The 22,020-nt window shown below is 45.2% G+C and overlaps 1 protein-coding gene across 1 annotated transcript in view; it reads left to right on the forward strand.

Moving 5' to 3' along the window:
• Window positions 1–22,020, forward strand: part of LOC146797821 (delta(3,5)-Delta(2,4)-dienoyl-CoA isomerase, mitochondrial-like) — a 197,026-nt gene that overhangs the window by 144,650 nt on the left and 30,356 nt on the right. The window contains exon 8 of the mRNA XM_085625006.1: window positions 9,182–9,253. Coding sequence (XP_085481132.1) covers window positions 9,182–9,253 — 72 coding nt within the window. The remainder of the gene's footprint in view (window positions 1–9,181; window positions 9,254–22,020) is intronic.

The raw sequence follows: 22,020 nt of genomic DNA on the forward strand, positions 1-22,020 counted from the left end.
TGACCCCGAAGTCCCCTGCGGGAGCAGTCCGAAAGCTTCTCGAGGCCCAGCAGTCAGCTCCGCACTGCTCGAGGTCCTGGTCGAGAGGGAGGTCGTAGGACCGGTCACGGAGTCACTACCATCACTCCTCTTTGAAGTCTTTGTCTTCGGGTAAGTTGAAGCACAAGAAGGCGGCGAAGAAGCACTGTCGCTCTTCGCCTTCTCCCCGTCCGTCAGCCAACGCGACATGGGTTGCGGAAGGTAGTCATCTGGCTCTGCCCCCGGAGCCTGTTGGGTCGGCTCCGAGCCTCCCTCCCTTTCCGGGCGCGGGGGCGACCCTTGCCCAACTTAGTAGCTTTTACGAAGCCCTCCACTCCCATCTTTGGGTTGGGGAGCCTGACTCCGCCAGCACGCCTTTAGGCCCCACGGACTCGGCTGGGGGTTGTAGGTCTTCGATGCCGGCAGCTTCGGCTCTGCCTAACAGGGCCCCCAGGGCTTTTTAAGCCTTGCAAGACTTGTGGAAAATCCAGGCTATATTCTGAGGACCCACATTAAGGATGCCTGTACAGTCTTTATCCTGATCATAAGCCCAAAAAATGCACGTACTGCCATACGTTTTATACCAGAACTCTCAAAGATCGAGAGGGTAGATTACTTCTGTGGCTACAGAAGAAGGCCATCTCTGATTCTGATTCAGAGTGTGTGAAGAAGTCTCATGCCTCCTCTAGAAAGATGGAAAATTATCATCTTCTCACAGAGACTCTGAGAATTCAAGGTTTCACAGCCGAGAGACTAATGTGGAGAAAAGATCAAGAAAGGAGCCAGCTGGTCCTTCTTCCTCATCAAAGGTCTAAGGACATCCTGCATGTTCCCAGTAAGGGAAAACTCGTCCCTGATCTGGACTTTTCAAAAAATTTCTCCACTGCCCCCAGCTCACCTTCTAGGTTTCCAGGAATCTGAGGATGAAGGTATTTTAGGCCCTGCATACAGCCTTTCACAATCGGGGTGAAATGTCAGGAGTTTGAGGACAAGGAACCAGAAGGTGATCAGCCCGTCTACCTTGAAGGTGATTATTCTTTCTCCGATAGGAGGAATCCCTCTGTTCAACAATTTGATACATTTCAGGAGCTTTATCCATATGAGGATCAAGAGGATGAGCAGCAGCATGTTCAGGAACCTTTCGTCCATGTTCCAATTCACTGGTCACAGACTTGCGCATGATGCTCAATGACTATTACAAACTGTTACCTGAGGCTAACTCTGCCCAGCAGCTTCCACCACGGTGGGAAGTTCCTCTGCAGACCACGCCTAGACCTCAGGGAGACAGGTCTATACCACCAGCTTTAGTAATTCCAGATACTTTTCAGGATAGGAGCTTCAGACAGATCCTACTGCCCACGAGGACTGGGATCATTACGTCTCACCAATGCCAGCGTCTCCTTCCCCACCACTGACAGATTCTCTGCCTGTGGATATCAGCAGTTTCCAACACCTGCTGGAGAGAGTGTCTAAGCGAATCGACCTTCTTATGCCAGCTAAGCAAACCGTGTTTCCCTACGATTTTAGACAGGAACACAATGCACCACTCGTGCTATCCCTATCATGGATTTTATGTAGCAAGAAAGACTAAAATCAGTGAAGATCCAGCGTCTGTAGTGTCTGTCATTCCGAAACTAGATAAAAAGTACAAGGCTCCTGAGGGGTCCCCTACTTCTCTTATTGGCTATCCTCGGCCAGATTCGGTCATCATGAAAGCTGCTTAGAGAAGAGCAAATAAATCTTCTATGCCATGCACAGCCTCTCTGGATAAGGAAGGCCACCGGCTTGACAATATCAACAAAAGGTTCTTCACAAGGCTTGCTACTTAGATCAGAGCCTCCAATGCCATGGATATTCTGGGGAGAAACGACCGGCGGATGTGGTCTGATAACTCTCTTCAGCAGGATGAAGGTCGCAAGATATCAACAGAAGACCATGATACAACATAGGCTCCTTTACCGCAGTCCCACTTCACTTAGGCCACAAGTTGTCCAAATTCTTCAATCAATGGAAGCTCATATCTTCTGACAAATGGGTGTTAGACATATTCCAGCAAGCTCACACCCTGGAATTTTGTTCAAAAACCTTCAAATTTTCCTCCACAGATGACTTCCTATCGTCATCTTCCAATTCTCAAAAAGGAAATCCGATTGCTTCTCTCTAAAAAAAGCAATGGAGGTGGCGCCACACTCTCAACACAGCTAAGGTGTCTATTCCTACTTCTTTCTGATCAAAAAGAAGTCAGGAAAGTGGAAGCAAGTGAGGGATCTGATTATTGAAAAAGTTCATCAAAAACACCTTTTTCAGAATGTTATCTCTTCAGGAGATTCTGCAACTAATGGACACTGGGTACAATCTCTCTTCCGTCGTTGTACTGGACACATATGTTCATGTCCCAGTACATCCAAAGCACCGAAGGTTTCTCAGTTTTGAGGTAGCAGGGTGCCAATATCAGTTCAGGGTGCAACCCTTTGGGCTAAAGTCAGCCCCCAGAGTATTTACCAAGTGCATGGTGCCAGTGGCGGTTTTTCTCCGACGGTCCAGTCACCAGGTATTTCCCTACCTGGACGATTGTGGACTTCTTTGCCAACTGGAAGGAGGAACCTTTGATTAATCAGAGGCCTGTCTACGACTGTTGCAATCTCTAGGCCTAAAACTCAACAGGGAAAAATCATCTCCCGTCCCTTCCATATCAATGATGTTCCTAGGAGCAATCCTGGATACAGAGATCTCAAAGGCCTTTCCCACAGAAAAAAGGGTTTCCCACTTGCAGGCAATCACGCCATCACTCTTTGCAAAAAGGTGCGTTTCTGTAAGGACATACAAATCCATGCTAGGGATGATGTCATCCTGCATCCTGTTAATTCCCAATTGCTGTCTGCGCATGAAAGTTCTTCATGAGCAGCTAGATGCGCAGTGGACACAATGTCGGGGTTCTTTCGTGAACATCATTTCTATAAGCTGAAAGATGGAGATGGCAATGTCCTGGTGGATGGTCAGAGAAAATATCTCTCTGAGCCTATCCTTCCTGCCTGCTGTGCCGCAGGTTGTGATTAAAATGTATGCCTTCATGGAAGGATGGGAAACCCAACTCCAGGAGCTAAAGGTCCACGGGAAGTGGTCCAGTCAAGAAGCATTGTCACATAAATCTCCTAGAATTGAAGGTGGTCTTTCTTGGTTTTCAAGTCTTCCTTCCAAGGTTGTGAGGATTTTCGATTCTAGTCCGGACAGACAACACCACCACCATGTTCTGTCTACTAAAACAGTGAGCGATGCGATTGCAGATTCTCACAGCCCAAGCACAACAAATATGGGAGTGGCTGATAGCCAAAAGCATCTTATTGAAGGTGGAGCACATCCCACGAGTGCAAAATGAATGGGCCGATTCCCTCCGAAGAGAAAACAAGCAATGTAATGAGTGGGAACTCAAACAAAGGCAACTAAAGAAGGGTTTTCAGTCTAGGGTTTATCCTACCATGCAAGTATTTCGTCAGCAGGTTTCACCAACCAGCACCTTCCACTTCTCATGGGCCAGAACGTTTGCTTTGCACCCGCCCCCTCCGTTTCCGCTCATTCCAAAGATCCTACAGAAAATAAAACCAGCATTTGCATTGCAAAGGTCTCGCATTTACTAGAGTTTAAACAATTGCAATTGTAAATGACAATGCCTTTCATTCATCTGTTTTGATAATTAACACGTAAATAAGAGGCATTGTCATTTACAAGCCAATAGCTCAAACTCTTGTAAATGCGAGACCTATTTCATTTCAAAGAAGCAGCTGCCATTGTCCCTGGCTACTTGGAGAGTGAAAGCGCGCATGGTACGCGGAATGTTGCAGGAAAGCATGCCATGCCTGCAGTAGGAGAAACTGATTAAATAAAAGAGTGCTTACAGACCAAATAAGGCATACTGTGTAACAAACAGAAGTAAAAGGGCCAATCCTCATGGGAGGTTGCAAATGAAGACAAGGCAGTACTAAGGAGGAATAACAAGCCTATTAACGAATCAGAAGCCAGCATTTACAAAGGACAATGACACAAACAAATGAAAAATATGGGCAGAGCTTCAAGTCCATACTCTAATACAGCATGCCTCGCAGAGCAGCGCATGCGCTGCCCAGACTCTCCTAGAAAGGGAACCCTACTCGGCATAAGCTAAGCAGGTAAAAATCCAGTTGTCCTGGTGAGCAAAATATGCAGAATTGGCCACGTCACTTCTTGGGTGAATTTTTCACTCATTAAATTCAAGTGAGTTTGACCCGCAAAAATTTACCTGGGGTGCAAATTTTATTGCATCTGCTAATTACCAGGCAAAATCAATGCAAACTTAATTAACAGACAGAATATGTCCTCTATGGGTAAGGCAGACACTGTAGAAGGAGGCAGGTAGTGCTTAATTTGTAAAACAGTAAGTGCCAGGGCCCTCGTCAGGAGGCTACCGCAGCTCGCACTACTCATTGCCGCTGCCAACGACAGTACCAACACAACTTCTAACAATCAGTGACAATTCAGACTACTCCAGGCCCCAAAGCTAATGAAATAGCTTGGACGCAAGGTATTAGTCACTTGTACCGTATTTTGAATTAATAAACAACTGTTGTGCTCATCTCTAAATCAGACAAACAGTGCCACATGTGGCAGGCAGCCATAAGTGCCGGTGCTGACAATTAGGTGTCGGTGCTGAGCACCTGAAACCGCCTGCACAAATTAAGCACTGGAGGCAGGCAAGCCACATGAAAGGTCGGCTAGTTATGGGCTTGAGGATCCAACAGGACCTTGAGCCAAGAAAGTCATGCTCCAGGCTCAAACTTTCAGTGGCTCGCCCACTTTTATGGGAAAGTGGCGGCATCTTTCAGTAGAAAAAAGAAATTCTGGAAAAAATGCATTCCTGCATTTCAATATTTTTCTAGGAATTCATAGTAGATCAGTTTATGTGAAGGCACAGGTCATACAAATAAAGTTGAATGTCGTAGTGAAAAACTGAAACTATGTCAAGCAGGATAAGAGTATTTGAAACCGGTTTTATCCACTTACTTGGCAAATTATTCTGCAAAACGCACAAGTTCACTGCTCGTTTACATTTTTCACAAAATTAGACAATGCAAAATCGAATTAAGTGATGGGGAGGTCCGAGTAGTAAAGCAAAATAGTACTGGAATTTTGCATGAGCGCCTCTATAGCTCTTGAAACGCACTTCTCAGGGAACCAGTGCTGTATAAAACATCACTTTGCCCCATTTTTTGTGTTCCCTCAGGCTCCATTGAGCATACCCGCTCGCTACAATGTTATCTAGGCGCTGTATTTACCCCTTGTTCGCTTAAAAGGGCACCACCTATGCCGTTCCAGTAACTCTTTAGATCTACTGGCCCGTTAAAGCCTCCCCTATCCCCCTTGCTGGACAGTAGTTTTCCCACTCTGTAGTTTCACCTCTTCTGCTCAGAGACACATCACCTCTACTCCGGCTCAGAAGTTCTTTCTTTCCAGTGTGTCTCTTTTCACCTATGCCCACTTTCTCACCACTCATCATATCTCCAATCACCCCTTTGAAACAACTCCTCACCTTTAGGTAAACCTGAGGGCTAAAATGAGGGAGCAGCTCAGGGCGATGGCCCCGCACAACAGATCTGGTCTTCGGGCCATCTAGGACAGCACCCGCGTGAAGTGAAGCGTGCTCAGCCTCTGCATGCCAACTTCACATGCCTAGCTGTGCCGGTAGCAGGGAAGTGTCACCTTTGCCGGAGGGCCGGGCGAACCCGGGCATGGGGGCGGGGACCCCAGTGACCGCTCAGGACAAGTTCTTGTCTCAGTCTCGAGCCAAGGACACAAAGAACGGATAATAAACTTGAAACCCTGTGCCGAATTGTAAACATGGCGGCCATGTTAACATTTCCTATTTGGTTAAGTTGCCTAAAGTGGCACCCTTTGAAGATGCGGCTCGCCCACACACACATGCTTTTTCATAAATAATTTATCTCCAACAGTTTAATGCTTCGGATGACGTTGCATGCGATTTCGAAACTTAAGTCTTTTGTTAAAACAACAATCGCTAATCTAACCGATAGAACAGCCAAATGTCGGTATGTTGATAAAAAAAAAAGATACAGCTCATGTAAATCACAATCCTAACAATCAACTTGCAATTTCCAGTATTCTAAACAGCGGACATGTTCACAAAGAGCTGATGTAAGATTCTAAGCAGTCAGCATTTTAGAGTGGTAGGAAGTAATCGTCCTTCTTCCGTGTTTACAGACGGGCAATTTATCAGTGTGTAAGCTGTCAGATATGATCGACTTGGAGCTGTAGGAGAGGACGTAATGGGGTGATGTGGCCGCCGAGGGTTCGTTTGGCAGTAGGGATGAGTATGCAAAGAAATACAAGCATTTGCAATGCAATAGGACTCGCATTTACACAAGACCTATTGCATTGCCAATGACCAGGCACGGGCGGGGGGTTGACAAGGCACGAACGGGCGGGGGGCGGTCTGAAAAGGCATCGGACTGCGGGGGGGTGGCACTCACTGGAAGTAAAGTAGTCTGTGCAGTAAAGGGGCCAGTAGCCATGGAAGGACACAAATGATGACCTGGCTGTCATAAGGAGGGACCAACAAGCCTACAACCCATCAGAAGGCAGAATTTAATGCACAAGCCAATGAAAATGATGGGTGGGCGGAGCTTCCACAACGCTTCCTCGCTATTCTGAATACTGCATGCCTTGCAAAGCCCGCCGCGCATGCGCTTCAACGCTATGCTCGACCTAAAAAGAGCCCCAGAAACGTATTCTGATTGCCCCAGCGTGGGCAAGGCAATACTTGTACACCAAACTTCATCGCCTATCGGAGTACTCACCTATTCAGTTCCAGCTGACTGAGGATCTCATCTCAATGGTTCATCCACCAATTTGCGCTCCCAACTTGTCGGCCTGGCTCCTCACCATGCTGAGCTCGCAGCTCTAACAATTTCAGATGAATGCAAATCTATCCTTCAAAAAGCCCAAACTCCTTCGACACTCAAATGCTACTCAGCAAAATGGAAAAGATTCTGCTCATGGTGCGCTTCTCAGGCTTGCTATCCTTTCTTGTCGACACCTGAACAGATTCTGCCTTACCTACTACATCTCGCCAAAACAGGGCTTTAGCATGCATCCATCATGGTACACCTTGGGTAAATTTGTGGCTAAAGACTACATTGGGCACAATGGTCTTTGTGGTCCAACAGGCTTATGAAAGAGTTTATGAAGGGTCTATTCAGAGGTTACCCTCCTATCAAGCTTACTCCAGTGCTCTGGCAGCTGAACACGGTCTTGTTGCAAATCATGAGCCTATTCATAAGTGGGACTAAAAAAATGTATTTCATGGAAGGTGGCGTTTCTGTTGGCCATTACATCTGCTAGGCTTTTTAGTGAGATTCAGGCTTTCATAATAAAACAACCTTACATACAGCTTTTGGAAGACAGAGTACTTCTGTGCCCTAATCCTACATTCATCCCTAAGGTACCTTCAACATTTGACCTCAATGAACCAGTCATTCTGCATTCTTTTTTCTCCAGTCCATCTTCGCTTGCAGAGAAAGCCCTGCATTCGCTGGACATTAAGTGTTCTTTAATGTTCTACTTGCAAAGAACAAAATCTTTCTGAAAATCAAATCAATTACTTATCTCTTTCTCTGCTCCAAGAAAGGGTCAAGCCTTATCACAGGTTAGCATTGCTCACTGGGTCTCCTCACTATACTCTTCTGTCATGAGAAGGCTGGGCGTCCGCTCGCTCAAGTTGGTGTCTCATGGTGGTTTGGTTCGCCTTGCCCACTGACATTTTTCATTGGGTATTGCTACCTAGTCTAATGTAAGCATGCGAGTCTATAAAAGTTGCAAAACTGGAGAAGAAACAAGTTACTTACCTGTACACTGTGGTTCTCCTGTATTGATATATTTTATAGATTCACATGTGACACTCCCTCCTCCCCGTTAAGGCTCACCAATTGTATACCCCGATTACTTTATTTACACTTGTACTCGAAATCTGAGGTATGGTGGTTATGCAGAGGATGAGTGCTTTAGGGTATTGGCTCTAATTGGCTGAAGTTTGGGTATATTAAATCAAAGTGAATTGGCTACAAACTGCCATTGTTTTTTTTCCATTGGAGTTTAATACTAATGCTTTAGCACTGCTTTTATTACTGTTACCGTGGGACTCCAATCATAACGACAAGGACGATTCAAGCATGTGAATCTATAAAAGATATCCGTACTGGAGAACCACAGTGTACAGGTAGGTAACTTGTTTCTTACTCCTATAGTAGAAGAAGAAAAAAACAAATATATACATATATACCCTTGGACTCGCTTCAATGCACTACTCAGTAGCATTGTATACCTCTCAATATATCTTCTACTTCCACTCTCTGACTCATGCCAAACCTCATTCTTCTACTCAGATCTCCACAATTAACCTTTCCCCTCTCTAACCCTCTATGGCTGAATCCAAAACCTCATTTATTACTATGCTCTCCCACGCAACCCTTTCTAAATCTATCCCTCATGTATCCTAAATTTCATTTTACTACTAAGATTTCCTTAATCTGTTTCTAGAGACTCATCCCTCCTCCATCTCTCCTTTTACTCATCTTGAGCCTCAATCCAACTAACAGACTCCCATATCCACCGCTCAAATTAACACATTTCCCTATACTAATCCCCACCAATCCTTTTGGAGCGTGCTACTCGCCGAAAAGCTCTTCAACGTCTTGTCAGGGGTAGTAAGCACTATATAATTGCAATTACAAAATGAGGCAGTAAATATGAATTTTAACGCACTTGTTTAGAAGCCTTTTTATAAATATTTTCCTGACCTTCCTGCTGTGCCCGGATTCCTAGGAAGTTGTGATGGAGGGAAAGCCAAAAGTAAAATACTGAAAGATCAGTATAACTTTCTCATTGCAGCCTCGTGAAATTCTAGCCTCACTAAAGCATGATGAGGTGGTGTTTTGTGGAATAAATGTCTTTAAAGTGCTTGAGAAAGCTGTTTTACTCTCTATCTGTGACACCAGTTAAGTGTTGGGAACAGGTTGATTTAAGTCGACAGAATATAATTTTGAAAGGAATTTGTTTCACCCCTGCACTGTTTTGGACACTTATGCCTGAAGGGTTGTTTTTCCACCACCTCTTGCAGTTTGGTTAACGAGCTGACTTTCACTGCCAGAAAGATGATGTCAGAGGAGGCTCAAAGCAGTGGCCTGGTGAGGTATGTAAAACTGTTTATATTTGGCCATATTCTCTGTAGCTAAATAATGCAGTTACTTCTCAGGCTGTACTAGTAATCTTAAATTGTGGTTCAGGTATTATTTAATTACATTGTGCTTCTCTTCTTACCTGCTACAGTAATATGCAGATCAGGGATTGATTAATGTGCAAGATGGATGAATTATTCTCTGCTCGGTTTTAAATATCTCTTATAGTGAGAAGTGGGTACCATCTACTGATGTCAGTAAAATGTGGTTAGATATTTAAGTAGGTGTGAATCAGACATGTTCGCAATGAAGATAGTCTGTTTGAAGTCAACAATAAAGCTACCTTATGGATCCGTAAATATATATTAGCAAAGTATGCATCCCATATGTTTTGGTATTGTGGATGTCTTCTTTTTTAAATTGTTTTTATTTAGATACATTTCATTTTTTTTAAATTTAATTTTAACTAAAGCCTAAACCAGAACTAGACCCCCACTCCCCACCACAGCTGGTGGCATGTCATAAATAAATATAATTAATTCTTAAGAAGCATCCTCTGTAAACGCATTGCATTGCATGCAGTTCATATAACCTTCTCAAATACAGTACTAGAAAATGCAGCAAATATGCCTAGCTACCCCCATACCCTAAAGTGCAATCTTCTAGTGGTCAGGCCTCCGCTCATTCCGCTAGTTTTCGACCCACTCCGTCAAGGGAGCCCTAAATTCTCAGTCCTTTCCGCCATGCACGGTCACCCTTTCTTGCGTAAACCGCTTTCTCCAGATTGTAAACTACCAGAAACTGGGCTGACCATTGCTGAAACCCCGGAGGGTTAGGGTCTAACCATGCTGAAGCATACACAACCTCAGGACAGCCATAGCTATGTAAATCAGATCTTGTCCTTCTACACCTGCATCTTCCCTCAATACTCCTAATAAAAACAAGGCAGGAGACTGAGAAATTTCCCCATTCAACTCCTCACAAAAAATTTCTAAATTGCTTGTTTCAGATCTGCAAGGTCACTACACGATACAAAGAGATGGACAAGCTTGCTCAAAATAATGCGCATCGGGGCAACATGTTGCTTTTCCCTCCCCACACTTGGCGATCCTATATGGAGTATAATAAAGAAACACATCTTCTAGTACAGCACTTTCAATCGTGCGCGGAGTCCAAAGATTGAAGAAACATTGTGTTCGAGGCATATGAGCTGCAGATCACACATTTAGGATAAGATAGCCATCTGGTGTTGGGCTCGGATGATTGCAGGTTGTTGTTGTCTTCGGAAGAAGCCTTTTGGTCACGAGATAGGTGACTCCTCTTCTGGACAACAGTGCGCATGGGCATCCACTCCATCCTCAGATTGGTTTTTTCCGCCATTGGGTTAGGGTGAACTTTTCCACTCCAGCTGAAAACTTCTGAAAATCCAGCTTTCGAAACAAAAAACCTTTCCAACTCAACGTCGAAATTCAATCGGACCGGTTCCGGACATGGCTCATGGAAAGGACACCTTTTAAAAAATGCCCCCAATGTGGAGCAAAGTTCCCCACAGTGACCACCACGAGGTCTGCAACCTGTGCCTCTCGTCGGAACATAACGAATCCAGCTGTCCAGCCTGCGCCGCATTCCGATCCAAGAAAACCATCCGGGACCGAAGAGCTCGACGCCATATCATGGCCAGACCGGCTCCAGAACCAGAGGACATCTTTGCTCAGGGGCCCGATGTCCCGGAAGAAGATTCCGAAGAACTCCAAATTATATCCGAAGCGGACGACCCAGATGACCCCATCACTCCGGGGCAACGAGTGAGTACCAGTGCCCCTACCCCAACACCCCCCAAAAAGGCATTGGTCAAGACTCCGCCAGCTGGCCGCAGTCGCGACCGAAAACCGTTTTCAGAAGCCCCGCCCTCTGGCTCGGCTCCGAAGAAATATAAGCCTACAGGTGGCTCTGGCTCGAGCAAACCACATGTTATAGTACCCACAGTACCTTCGGCACCGAAGACTCAAGACCTCGGCACCGAAGCAGGCTCCGATACCCTCGATACCGAAACCATTGAGACGTATTGATAAACCGGCATCTAAAGCTATCAAGCTCAAAGATTCCCTCTCAGCACCAAAATCTCCGCCGGCACCGAAATCGTCATCGGCTTGGAAACCATCATCGGTACCGAAACAACTGTCTAAAGTCCAAAAAGACTCTACCGATCATCCAAAACATAGATCGGAACCGAAAACATCGGCACCAAAGCCACTTTCGGACAGTGAAGAACTTTTTCACCCTGATCCCACGCAAAAAAGGATTTATATCAATCCAAAAACTGGACATGTCACCGCTGTGCCATACAAGAGAAGGAAGCTGGACACAACACCTTCTCCAGCTCCCATAAAGAAGAAGGACTCCGCCACCTCACCCATTCGTCCTTCCTCTCCTATATCACCTCTCACCCCACCCCCCCTGCCCTCACCTCCTTCTCCTCTACCATCTCCTTCTCATACACCACCTACACAGGATGATGATGATGGCTTAGGGGGAGGGGGTGATCCGGATGACCTTAATGATCCTAATGATCCTTTCACATTCCCGGATAGATGACTGGGCTTACCCTTTACCTGATATTCCTGATCCCACTACATACCCCTCCAAACCCTCCCCTCCAGATGACCACCTAGGGTTTGGGCAGCTGATAAACAGGGCGGCACTTTTCCATGGCGTCACCATGCATTCAGATACACCCGAAGAAGACTTTCTTCTAGACACATTCGAACAGTCTCAAAAATCAGTTCAAATCTTGCCCATGATTAAGGGAGTCATAAAACACGCCACAGAGATTTTTAAAGACCACGTCAGAGCTAGGGTTCTTAACCCCCGAATTGAAAAAAAATATAGACCTGCCCCACAAGATCCCGCTTACATTAAAGCACAGCTCCCTCTAGACTCTTTAGTAGTTTCAAACGCAAGAAAGCGGGCTAACTCCCAAACAACAGGAGACACACCGCCCCCAGACAAAGAGTCCAAGCTATTAGAGGCCTCGGGCAAAAGAGTTGCAGCATAAGCTGCTAACCATTGGCGTATTGCCAACACACAAGCCCTATTAGCCTGATATGATAGGGCTCATTATGATCAGTTAGAAGATATTTTACAACACCTACCAGATCAGCACAAATCCCAGGCCAATGACCTCATACAAGAGGGAAAACTCATATCTAACGCATCAATCAAATGTGCACTAGACGCCACGGACACTGCTTCTAGGGCGGTCAACACAAGCATACTTCTTAGACGCCATGCATGGCTACGTATTTCAGGCTTTAAGCCGGAAGTACAAACAACAATACTTGGCCAACCATTCAACCAAGAGCAACTATTTGGGCCCGCAGTAGATACTGCACTTGAGAAGATGAAAAAAGATAACGAGACTGCTAAATCAATGGGAGCATTACAGTCTCCACAACCACGAGGCTTTCGACGCTCCTTCTATAGGGGAGCCTCCAAAAATATTGGGACAGACACCTCTTCCACTTTCAAAACCTCCGCGCAAACATCCCCCAACAGAGGATATTTTAGAGGAGGATATAGGGGAAACAACACCAAGGGCCGAGGTCGGGGCAATACCAACACCCGCACCTCTCCAGCCACTAAACAGTGACTTGCCTCCACTCCCCCAGACCATTCCACTCTGGTCGGGGGAAGACTCCAACAGTTCCTACCTGTCTGGAATTCCATTACAACAGACAAGTGGGTAAGACAAATTATCCAGTTTGGTTACTGCTTTCTTCAAAAACGCGCAATGGAACCAGTTCCACTCCAACATCAGGGTACAGGAGTATATTCTCTATACTTCCTAATCCTCAAAAAGGACGAGACGTTAAGACCCATACTCTACCTCAGACTCCTAAATCAGTACATACACTCAGATCACTTCCATATGATCACTCTTCAACAAGTGCTCCCACTACTTCAACAAGACGATTTCCTTGCCACATTAGACCTTAAGGACGCATACTTTCCCATCCCCATGCTTCCTGCTCACAGGAAGTACCTAAGATTTGTGGTAGACGGACAGCACTATCAGTTTATGGTCCTCCCATTCGGAGTAACAACTGCACCCAGGGTATTCACCAAATGCCTAGCAGTAGTAGCAGCGCACCTCGGGAGACAACAAATCCATGTCTTCCCGTATCTCGACGATTGGCTCATAAAAGCCAATACTTTTGACAAGTGCGTTCTCCACACTCACCACACTATTCAAACCTTACACAACTTGGGATTTACCATCAACTATCCCAAATCTCAACTGCAACCCTTCCACATACATCAATATCTGGGAACCACCATAAATACCTCCAAGGCCATAGCTTATCCCAGCACAGCCAGGATAGCCAACTTACAAAACCTCATCTTAAAATTTCAAACTCAACACTCTCTTCCAGCAAGAGTGTTTATGCAACTATTAGGCATGATGGCGTCATGCATCTCCATTGTGCCTCACGCACGACTTCAAATGCGTCCCTTGCAAGAATGACGACAGTTCTTAGAGCCTCTTCCACAAATAGTGCTGACAACCGACGCATCTCTCACAGGGTGGGGAGCCCATCTCCAACAACACACCACTCAGGGCAAATGGACCACTCAACAAAAACTGCTCCATATCAATCACCTAGAACTTCTAGCGGTGTTCCTAGCACTGAAATCTTTTCAAGTACATCTAAGGAACAAAACTGTCCTCATCCGCACAGACAACATGACGACCATGTATTACATACAAAAACAGGGGGGGACACATTCTCTCCAACTGTCCCAACTCGCACAGAACATTTGGAGATGGGCAATTCCCCAAAACATCTACCTGCTAGCGGAACATCTTCCAGGGGTTCACAACCAGATTGCCGATCTCCTAAGTCGACAGACACAACAAATCCACGAATGGGAATTACACCCCAAAGTCCTACTCCCATTCTTCCAAAAATGGGGCCAACCAGACATAGACCTGTTCTCCACACACGAAAACGCAAAATGCCCAACGTTCGCCGCCAGGTTTCCACACCCACAGTCGAAGGGCAATGCAATATGGATGAACTGGTCAGGCAGATTTGCGTACTCTTTTCCGCCTCTCCCACTCATTCCATTTGTGGTACGCAAGCTCAAACAACAGTCTCTAAAACTGATACTAGTAGCTCCCACTTGGGCACGTCAACCCTGGTTCACGACACTTCTGGAACTCTCGCTAGTTCCACATCAGAAACTGCGCCTTTCCCCGGCCTTATTAACCCAGAACCATGGAGAAATCAGACACCCAGATCCACAGCAACTGAACTTGGCGATCTGGCTCCTGAAGTCTTAGAGTTCGGTTATCCTCAATCTGCCACCAGACTGTATGAATATCATAAAAGAAGTTAGAAGACCTACTACTAGGGCATGTTATGCTGAAAAATGGAAAAGATTTGCCATTTACTGCACTAACAATAATATACTTCCACTGGATGCTTCCATCCAAAACATTATTTGCTATTTACTACACTTGCAAAGATGCAATTTAGCGTATTCCTCCATACGTCTACACCTAGCAGCGTTATCAGCCTAACTTACAAAATCGACAACACTTGTCACTATTTAAGGTACCAGCAACCAGAGCCTTCATGGAAGGTCTTAAAAGAATGATTCCTCCCAGATTACCACCTTCTCCAGTGTGGAATCTAAATATTGTTCTAACAAGGCTCATGGGCCCTCCATTTGAACCTATGCATAAATGCAAACTGCAATTCCTTAAATGGAAAGTGGCTTTCCTTATTGCAATCACATCCCTGCGAAGGGTAAGTGAGATACAGGCTTTAACTATTCAAGAACCATTCCTACAACTACATCGTAACAAAGTGGTTCTTAGGACAAACCCAAAATTCCTACCAAAAGTCATTTCCCCTTTCCATCTTAACCAATCAGTCGAGCTGCCAGTCTTCTTCCCTAATCCAGTCTCAATAGCTGAGAGAGCCCTTCATACCTTAGATGTTAAAAGAGCTTTGCTTTATTACATCGACAGAACCAAACCTTTTCGCAAAACCAAACAACTGTTTGTTGCTTTCTCTCCACCACATAAAGGCAACCCCATTTCAAAATCAGGTATAGCCAGGTGGATAGTTAAATGTATCCAAATATGTTACCAAAAAGCTAAACGCACTCTTACAGTTCCCCCTAGAGTGCACTCCACACGTAAAATAGGGGCTTCCATGGCATTCTTAGGGAACATTCCCTTAGAAGATATTTGCAAAGCAGCCAAATGGTCTACCACACACACCTTCACTAAACATTACTGTGTTGATGTGCAATCCAAACAACAAGCTTCCGTAGGCCAAGCTGTCCTAAAAACTCTATTCCAAACTGCTGCAACAGATACAGGTGACCACCGCTAGGGGAGACACTGCTATATAGTCTATCCTAAGTGTGTGATCTGCAGCTCATATGCCACTAACGGAATATGCTACTTACCAGTATGCATCTGTTCTTGGCATGTAGAGCTGCAGAGCCACACACGCCCACCCACCTCCCCGGGACCTGTATCTGTTCCAGCATTGTCTTAATTAGACATTACACATGGACATCCTTTCTCTTTATTCTTATACACTCCATCATTTCCCATCATGGTGAAAAACAATCTGAGGATGGAGTGGATGCCCATGCGCACTGTTGTCCAGAGGAGGAGTCACCTATCTCGTGACCAAAAGGCTTCTTCCGAAGACAACAACAACCTGCAATCATCCGAGCCCAACACCAGATGGCTATCTTATCCTAAGTGTGTGGCTCTGCAGCTCTACATGCCAAGAACAGATGCATACTGGTAAGTAGCATATTCCATCCATTATCCCAACCTTCTCTTGCCACGTCTGGGAATATTTATCCAGATCATCTTTCATTGCGGAGTTGAGAAGATTATACCTTACACTAATCGAACATTCACTAGCACCCAGCAATCTTATCGACTACGCCACATTTAGCAAACCGAGTTGGACCGCCTGCTTTTCTTAACAAAAAGTCTCTCACTTGGAGGTATTTAAAAAAAAAAAAAAATCCCTCCAGCCGATACAAAATTTATTTTTAAAGATTGTCACCTGAGGTTATACCCGTGGGGGAGAAAAAAAATCCCACCCTACACAGCCCTATCTTGAGCCAACTACTTATAAGTTGATCCCTAAAAGTCCCTGGTAGATTTCCGTTACTTGCCAAAGGCGTGTAAAAATTAAATCTACCGATTCCCAACAATAGCCGAGCAGCACTCCATACATTAAAAACCTCCTAAAGGGTCTTAAAACATACTTTTTTGTATAATGGCTATCATTTAGCTTTCGCCATAAGCAACCCCATGCCTCTTTCCCCATTACTAATTAATACGCTGAGGGCACATGGTCTACTGTCCCATCCTTAGGGTATTATTTCTTAACAAGGCTACATTATGTAGCAGAGAGGTAGCCCAGCAGCATAGTTTCACATTGGACAAAGCCCAGCCTCCTCTCTCTTTTGGTAACGTAAGGAATTTATGCACCCTTCTAGGTCTAGTGTAGGCCCATATAAACTGTGAGAAAAGGTCTTCTGTTTTCTTAAGCCACTGAGCCGAAAATTCCAGCGGAATGGGCCAAAAAAAATAGAGAATCTTGGGGAAGAAAAGCATCTTTACAACATTACCTCTACCCACTATGGATAAATGAAGGTTGTTTTATCTACCTTGATCTAGTTTAATGTTATTTAGGAGTGGTTCTGTATTGTCTTTAACTATTTTATCTGCACCTGCCAAAAGCAAACTCCCAGACATACTGCCTTAACCACGACCCCCTCCTCATATAGTTTTATTTTCTCATTGATAACTACCTGGGTCTTATTTTTGCTTAAAGCATATCCAGAGAGCCTCCCAAATTTTACTGCCATGTCTCACACTTCCTTGAGTACAATTATGGGATCAGCAGTCACCAGGGCAATATAGTAGTCATACGCCAACATCTTTGTTTCCCACCCTTGTATTTGAATCTGTAAGATTGCACCATTATTTTCAAGCCTACGTACAAAGGGGTCCATGTATATTGCAAATAGGAGCGGGGAACTCAGACAGCCTTGCCGAGTCCCCCGTGAGATTGAGAATGGATTTGACAGTACCCCATTCACAGATACCCTGGACACCAGATGATAATATAGCATTTTGATTGCTTGAATAAAGCCCTTAGCGACACCCACCCTTGACAGGGCCACCCACAATAATTACCAGGAGACCCTGTCAAAGGCTTTTTCTGCATCAAGTAGAATTAGAGCCATAAGTAGCATGTGAGATAACCCTTCATACGTGGTCAGTTGTTCCTCTTCCTGGGATAAGCCCATGTTGTCGAACTGATACTACCGTGTGAATTATTGGCACTAAAGGAGAGACCAATATCTTAGAATATATTTTGGAGTCACCATTGATCAGAGTGATCGGGCGATAAGACCCCAGTTCAACTATCGGCTTATTTTTGGGGGGGAAATACCACAATTTTGGCAGAGGACCAGGAGCTCGTGGTCTGCCTCCCTTAAAAATATGATCAAACAACCTGGTCATACAATCCTTAAGTTGTCGAGCAAATGTCCTATAAAACTCCATGGGGATACCGTCTGTACCAGTAGCTTTACAACTTGGAAGGCTGTTCATCCCCAGAATAATCTCTACCCACTGTGAGGAACCTTCTAGCTGCTCCTGCTCTTCAACTGAAAATTTGTCACAAGGGATTGCATGTAAATAGTCATTTAACTCACCGGGACCCCCCTCTGTACTATCCAGGTACAGAGATTGATAGTATTGTTGTGATGAAGCCCGAATTTTAACTGGGTCACTTATCAATCCCATGACAGGATCCTGAATTTCCCTTTCTAAATTTTGCATACTCTGTTGTCTACTTCGAATAGCCAAGTAATGGCCAATCTGTTCACTGCATTCATAAGATTTTTCTTTCCAGACCATAAGCTTGTCAGCAACTTTCTTAGCCAAGATTTCCAAAATAGCAGATTTGGGCACTGCCACCTTTGCTTGTACTTCCCTCAAATCACCCCCTTGTTGTGCGGCTGTGACCAACTCCTCTTCCGCCTGAGCCAAAGCAACTTGAAGAATCTGTAGTAACTGCCGCCCTTGCCAATTAAGATTCAAAGCGAACCTTAAAGTTTCCTGACGGATACCCGCTTTCAAGGTGTCCCACACTATCTCTATTGACGCACTCCCCAAATTATCCTTCAGGAAGATAAGAATCCAATTTGTCATATGATTAAGGTAGTCTTCATTGACCAGAAGAGCCAGTTCCAAGTTCAATGACATCACCTTGGGTTTACACCCTTCCCCCTTGATTTCTACGACTAATGGGTTATGATCTGAAGATATACAAGGGACTTTTTCTATGGCACAGTCATAGATTAAAAAACACATAATCCAGTCGAGTATAAGAAAGATCTGGTATAAAAAAAAAAGGTATACCCTGGATCTAAAGGCTTTTGCCAATTCCAGAAATCGACCAGACTATGATCCCTACTTGGGTTTCCTCCCGCTTTAAACCCAATTGAATCTGCTTTTGGGGTCCTGCTTGACAGAATATTAATGTTAAAATCCCTGCAGAGAGCTACAGGAAGGGGCCACAGTGCTGATTTCCCCGGTCATCCATTCAAAACTCTGGGTCATCCACGTTGCTTCCATAAATTGAGCATATAGAAACTTTTTTCACCAGCGCATAACTGACATTCAGAATTAACCCATTAGCCACATTTATCAGCCCTCGTCCAGGTGAATTGCAGGCTACTATTACGCGCCAGGATAGCCATGCCACAGGTCTGAGCATTCTATGTTGTCCCCCCCCCTCCCCCCAACCAGCCTATATCCTAGAGCATTTCGCAAATGGAGTTGTGCTCCTTCAATATGGGTCTCTTGCATGCAAATAATGTCTGCTGCGAACAGCTGTAACCCCACAGCTACATTCTGTCTCTACCTATAATCGTTAAGCCCACAGATATTAATGGTAGCTATTCACAATTTACCCATTCCCAACCTGTAAGAGATTACAGATGCTTAACCTCTTAATCTTTGAGACCATATTCGCTGAAAGAGATAATCCCCATAAAGCACGCAATCTTCCCACTAGCATGTGAGTTCCCCCCCCCCCCCCCCCCTTCTGGTCCCTACCACACACTCCTCCAACCTCCCCCTCCCACCATAAAGAAGGGTCAACCAGGCCCCAGCATGGTGACATCTGACACAATTCCAACCCTACCTCTTTCCCCCCACCCCCCCATCCCACCAGTTGTGCAGCGAAAAGGACAATCGTGCAACTACTTTGCCATCCGACATAATCTAACTGAGGGTCTGACTGCTCTAACAAAGGTAGTAACAGCCTATCTTTTCTCTTCCCCCGTGGACTACACCCTTAACCCTAGATAGTAAGCCCCTTCACTTAGCACCACTCCCTGACCCAGCCAAAGTGTCTTTTAAGTATGCCTGAGCTTGGATTTCTGAGGTGAAGCTACGGATTTCCCACCTGAAGACCATCTTTAACCTGGCTGGATTCTGTTGGTAGACCTCTGCTCCCAGTTATTTGAAATGGTGCAAAAAGCTACCTTTATCGCCATCTACGCTTGACTGTGACATGAGCAAAGTCAGGTCTGGGAAAAAAAAGTAATTCCATCATTCTCTTTTTGCATTAGGGGGAGCCACATCATAGACAGTTTGCCGTAATAAAATATTGCCGAAGTACACCAACACGGCCCGTGGTCGTTCTGGTTCTTTGGAACACGCTTTGATACCATCATTGGAAATCGGTGGGCCCGCTCGATTTCCTTGTTCCTATCCCATGAGGACATCTCGGCAAATGCACCGTTCAAGAGGGATACCATATATTTTCTAACATCATTTCCCTCTACTCCTCCAGTTACTACCAAAAATTGTAAGTTATGACGTTGTTGCCGAATTTTTTGTTTTGTTTTGGTCCTCTAGCTTTCACATCACATCATTCAGCAACCCCACCTGTGTTGCACCCTGAGACTTAAGGGCCACCACTTCCGTTTCTAGGATTTCTGTCTAGTTTTCTACCATGACTATTGTCTCCGCTATATCGGTGCGCGTTTTACCAATTTTTCTAACTGCATCCTGCAGCTTTTTGGCAGCAAGATGGACTCATTGATTATCATCTTGGCTTCCTCCTTGACTTTATAGATTAAAAGATTGTTGCAAGTGAAAGATCCCCCAACTCTCGCTGTGTCTGGTGTGCCCCAGGCAGCCAACTCTTTCTCACTTTTTTTCCTCCTCAGGAAACATTAACTGTGTGGCAAAATAGTCCCACCTTTAGTCCCCTGTACTGCCTCTGTCATGCGCTTCCTGTGAGGTCATTTCCTTCCTTTCTTCTCCGGGCCCCCCCCCCTTTTTTTGGAAAGTGATTTTCTTTGCTGAGATGGATGTCGATTCTTCTTGTCCAGTACTACTGCTCCACTTTCCAGCCTCTTCTCCACTTGACACAGAGGTGCTAGCATCCGAGATGTATGAGTCGTCTGTAAGGGAAAAGAACTTCTCAAGAGCATCAGGGGACATACCCGCCTCTTTAGAACAATTTTCTATATTATCCTAGAAGGCTTTATCTACCTGAGAATTTACGTCCCTGAGTGTTGCCTTTCGCCCAGTTACAGCTGCCTTATCAGCTAATACGGGTCCTGGCATAGTACCTCTCCTGTCTCCTTTCGATGACTCCTCTAGAACAGTCACTTCATTTTGATGCGACCAGGATCCAGAGTCGCCTTCTTGTACAACCCCTGTATCTCTATTTGCTTCTGGGTGCATATCTAGAGACAAGATATTTTGCCCCTCAACAGCACAACCAATATTCAGTACAGGCTGCTTTTCGGTTACCACCTTATGACCATCAGCACTCAAGCCACCAGCCCCAGAAGGAGAAAATAAGTTAACAATGTAGAGCTGAGATCCCCCTGCGTCCCAGGAGTTTGGAGGCGGTGCTTTTTTTATTAAATCTGTGTCGTCCTTACTGGGTCGGTTGTCACCTTTCTCCCCTCTGGCCTTGCTTTCCACAATAGTCTCGCGCCTGGGGATGGGCTGGATGGCCGTCAATGCCGAAGCAGAGGCATCGGGGGCGCTGACCATTGTAAGCCACTTTTGCCACCTCGCACATTCATTTCTCCTGCCAGGCTTCCTTGTAATCTCAGTGGTGTAGATGAAAGCAATATCAAGCTCAGCTGAACCAGCAACAGCCAGAAATCAGCCGACGCCGCGGAAAGCAACAGGCGGCCCACAACACTCCACCTAGCACAGCCAGCTCCGGTCTTCCAACCTTGAATCCGGTTGCGGCGCTCAGCCTCGGACTCTGTCCCGCATACTTTTCTCGCCGTCGGGTGGCTGGCTAACTGAATGGTGGTCCGACAGGGGGAGAGGATAGAGCTTGTTGTCTCACTCAGACGCCATTGTGCCTTCTATTGTGCATGTCTTCTACTGTAAATGTACAAATCCTCACAGGTGTGTGCGTTTGTCATCACTCATGCTCGTACCTAGTGAATGATGCAGTTATGCCACTTTTTTTCCTGACACACCGGCAAAAAACATTGAGAACACCTATAAGGTAATAAGGTTACACCTGTTGGTTTTACCAATACTTGTTTGTACTTTGTGTATAGTGATTATTGTAGTTTGTTGTTATAAAAAGTTTCTATTTTTTGAGAAGGCTTCAGCTCTTATTTTTTGTAAGCACTATAAGATTTTGAGGGCAAGAACCACCAGGGTGTTTTGTGT

The sequence above is a fragment of the Triturus cristatus genome, chromosome 9 (genome assembly GCF_964204655.1).
Source record: "Triturus cristatus chromosome 9, aTriCri1.1, whole genome shotgun sequence".
Classification (NCBI taxonomy): domain Eukaryota; kingdom Metazoa; phylum Chordata; class Amphibia; order Caudata; family Salamandridae; genus Triturus; species Triturus cristatus.